The sequence below is a fragment of the Argentina silus genome (genome assembly GCF_951799395.1).
Source record: "Argentina silus genome assembly, chromosome: 9".
Lineage (NCBI taxonomy): Eukaryota > Metazoa > Chordata > Actinopteri > Argentiniformes > Argentinidae > Argentina > Argentina silus.
Genome location: NC_139663.1, coordinates 10926666 through 10929165, shown reverse-complemented (window position 1 = coordinate 10929165; position 2500 = coordinate 10926666). Strand labels below are relative to the sequence as shown.

The window sequence follows — 2500 nt, the reverse complement described above, 5'->3', positions numbered from 1 at the left end:
AGAGAGAGAGAGAGAGAGAGAGAGAGAGAGAGAGAGAGAGAAATGGAGAAAGGTAGAACAGAGAGATGTTGAGAGGAGAAAGAGTAGAAAGGGAGGGATGATGAGTGAGATAGAGGCAGAGGGGGGAGAATAGAGGGAGAGAGTGAGGAAGGAGAGGAAGGGAGACAGTGTATGAGAAAGAAAGGGAAGGACTTGTGTGAGATGGTGGGACGTCAGAAAAGGAGAGAGAGAATGATGACCGGAGGGCAGAGAGAGGAGAAAGAGTAGACAGGACAGACTCAGTGGCGTCTCTCAGCATAACCTCTAAGCACTAAAGCTTAAGTAGGCTACAGAACAATCTCTGCTTACAAAACTGGGATAACATTTCAGTTTCAGTTTCAAACCATAGAGCACAGAGTTCAGGTGAGCATTCCCAACAGTGTCTCTTGTGTTTTGTTTCCATCTATCCATCTTGCACTGACAGTGGTGTCAGTTTGTTCGAATATATAGGTGAGTATGAATTATTCATTTTAGAGAAACACTAAAAGCACACATTTGTGTATATGCAAGCACTCACTGCTCACAGAGACATTACATACATACACACACACACATACACACACACACACTGATCAATAGAAAATCACAGAGGGGGACTCACAGAATGTAGACACACTATGTAACAGTAAGCCTACACACTGTAACATTATTATGAAACTCATAGTATGAATTCAAATCCATACACATCATGACACTCACACACACCAGCATTCACACACACATTTCAGGACACACTCACACACAGATGCAGACTTCTCTCAGCAACAACATTCATATCACAACATCAAACCATCTTGAACCATCTGTCAATAGTCAAAGGTCTATTAAGCTACGTACACTTACAACAAATGCTCTTCTCTTTGTGGAACGGCACATTCTCTAGAAGGATCTGTGTGCTACTGGTGGAGCTTTCATGTGGCATGCAAATTGTCTCTCTCTCCCTCCCTTCATCTCATTGTTTTTCTCACTCTCTCACACAAACACACTGACACTCACTCTCACACACACACACACATACACACACACACATACACACACACACATACACACACACACACACACACACTCACACACACATCACATCACAGTCCCCAATCTCCTGGCTCTTAGCAATTTAATTATCAGCACAAGCAAATCATTCATGATTCATTAAGTCCTGAAACTCATGAGAGATTCACGTCACTTCCTCTTCTCCCTCTAGCTCTCCATAAAGTTAGTGATATGTACGGAGCTACCGTTGGCTATGTTTGAAAAAGGCCTCAACCTCTTCACTAATCTGATCTGACAAACTCTGGGACTGGGACTATGATATATTAAGGTGTCGTAGTTCACACCAGGGCTCTTGCACCAGTCTGTCTGACTAAAAAGGGCTTTTCTCCACCATTTTAAACCTTCTCAGTGACAGTAAGCCAGAGGCTGTCCTTCGCTCGCTCCCTCTCTCTCTCTCTCTCTCTCTCTCTCTCTCTCTCTCTCTCTCTCTCTCTCTCTCTCTCTAGCTCTAGCTCTCTTTCTGCATTTCCACTCTCTGCAAAACAGCTGGGTCACCTTGAAACTCTCTCTCTGTCAGATCAGTCACTTTGCTGACAGGATTTCGCCGTTTGCGTTTCTGCTGGTGAGGCAGTGGGAGTGTGTGTGTGTGTCTGTCTCTTTGAGGAAACATAGTTCGCCCTTTTGTCTCACTGAATCTGGGAGAGGGTATTTCTGCCTAGCCTTGCAGATCTGAATTGTCAAGACATTGAACCACACACGCACACACACACATGCACACCACACGCACACACACACATGTACACACACACACACACACACACGCACACGCACACGCACACGCACACGCACACGCACACGCACACGCACACACACACGCATACACACACACACACACACACACACACACACACACACACACATACACACACAATAAACTGTATTGAATTTGCTGGGTCTGTTTGCTTGTTAACGTTGAATTGGTGTGTGAAAATGAGCTCTGCTGGTAATAATTCTTAGTTGGGGTGTGAGGCAGTGGTGGTTAAGATAAGGATTATGGGAGGGGACTGACTGATTCCTATCAGTAGTTAGGTGAGGTGTAGGTGTAGTAGTTGAATGTCAGTCGTAATCAGGGGGGCAGTGACCACCTGTTTCTCGTCAGTCTACTATTGGGGGGGCTACTGACCGTCTGCTTTATATCGGGGATGCCGATGCGGAACACCATCATGGCAATGTGGGCGTCTTCTGAGGGCGCCCTGGTGACGCTGCGCTCCCTCAGCTTCCTCTGCTGCTGCTGCTGCTGATTGGCTGGCTGTTGGTGTGTGGGTCCAGGGTTGGACGAATAGGGGTTTGCAGTGTGGCCGGGGTTCCCGGGCCGCATCTGTCTGTCTCCTGTGGGTCGTCCGGCCATTTTGTTTGATTGCCTGTGCCCCTCATCCCTGCCTCCCCGCGATAGGCCGCCTCGCCTTACCTC

The 2500-nt window shown here is 47.1% G+C and overlaps 1 protein-coding gene across 1 annotated transcript in view; it reads right to left on the bottom strand.

Annotated features, from left to right (window-relative positions):
• Positions 1–2500, bottom strand: part of shank1 (SH3 and multiple ankyrin repeat domains 1) — a gene marked incomplete at both ends in the record, with an annotated part of 33467 nt that overhangs the window by 30751 nt on the left and 216 nt on the right. Inside the window, one exon of the mRNA XM_083677665.1 lies at positions 2213–2500. This exon is cut by the window's right edge and continues 216 nt beyond it. Within this exon, the coding sequence (XP_083533791.1) occupies positions 2213–2500 (288 nt within the window). The remainder of the gene's footprint in view (positions 1–2212) is intronic.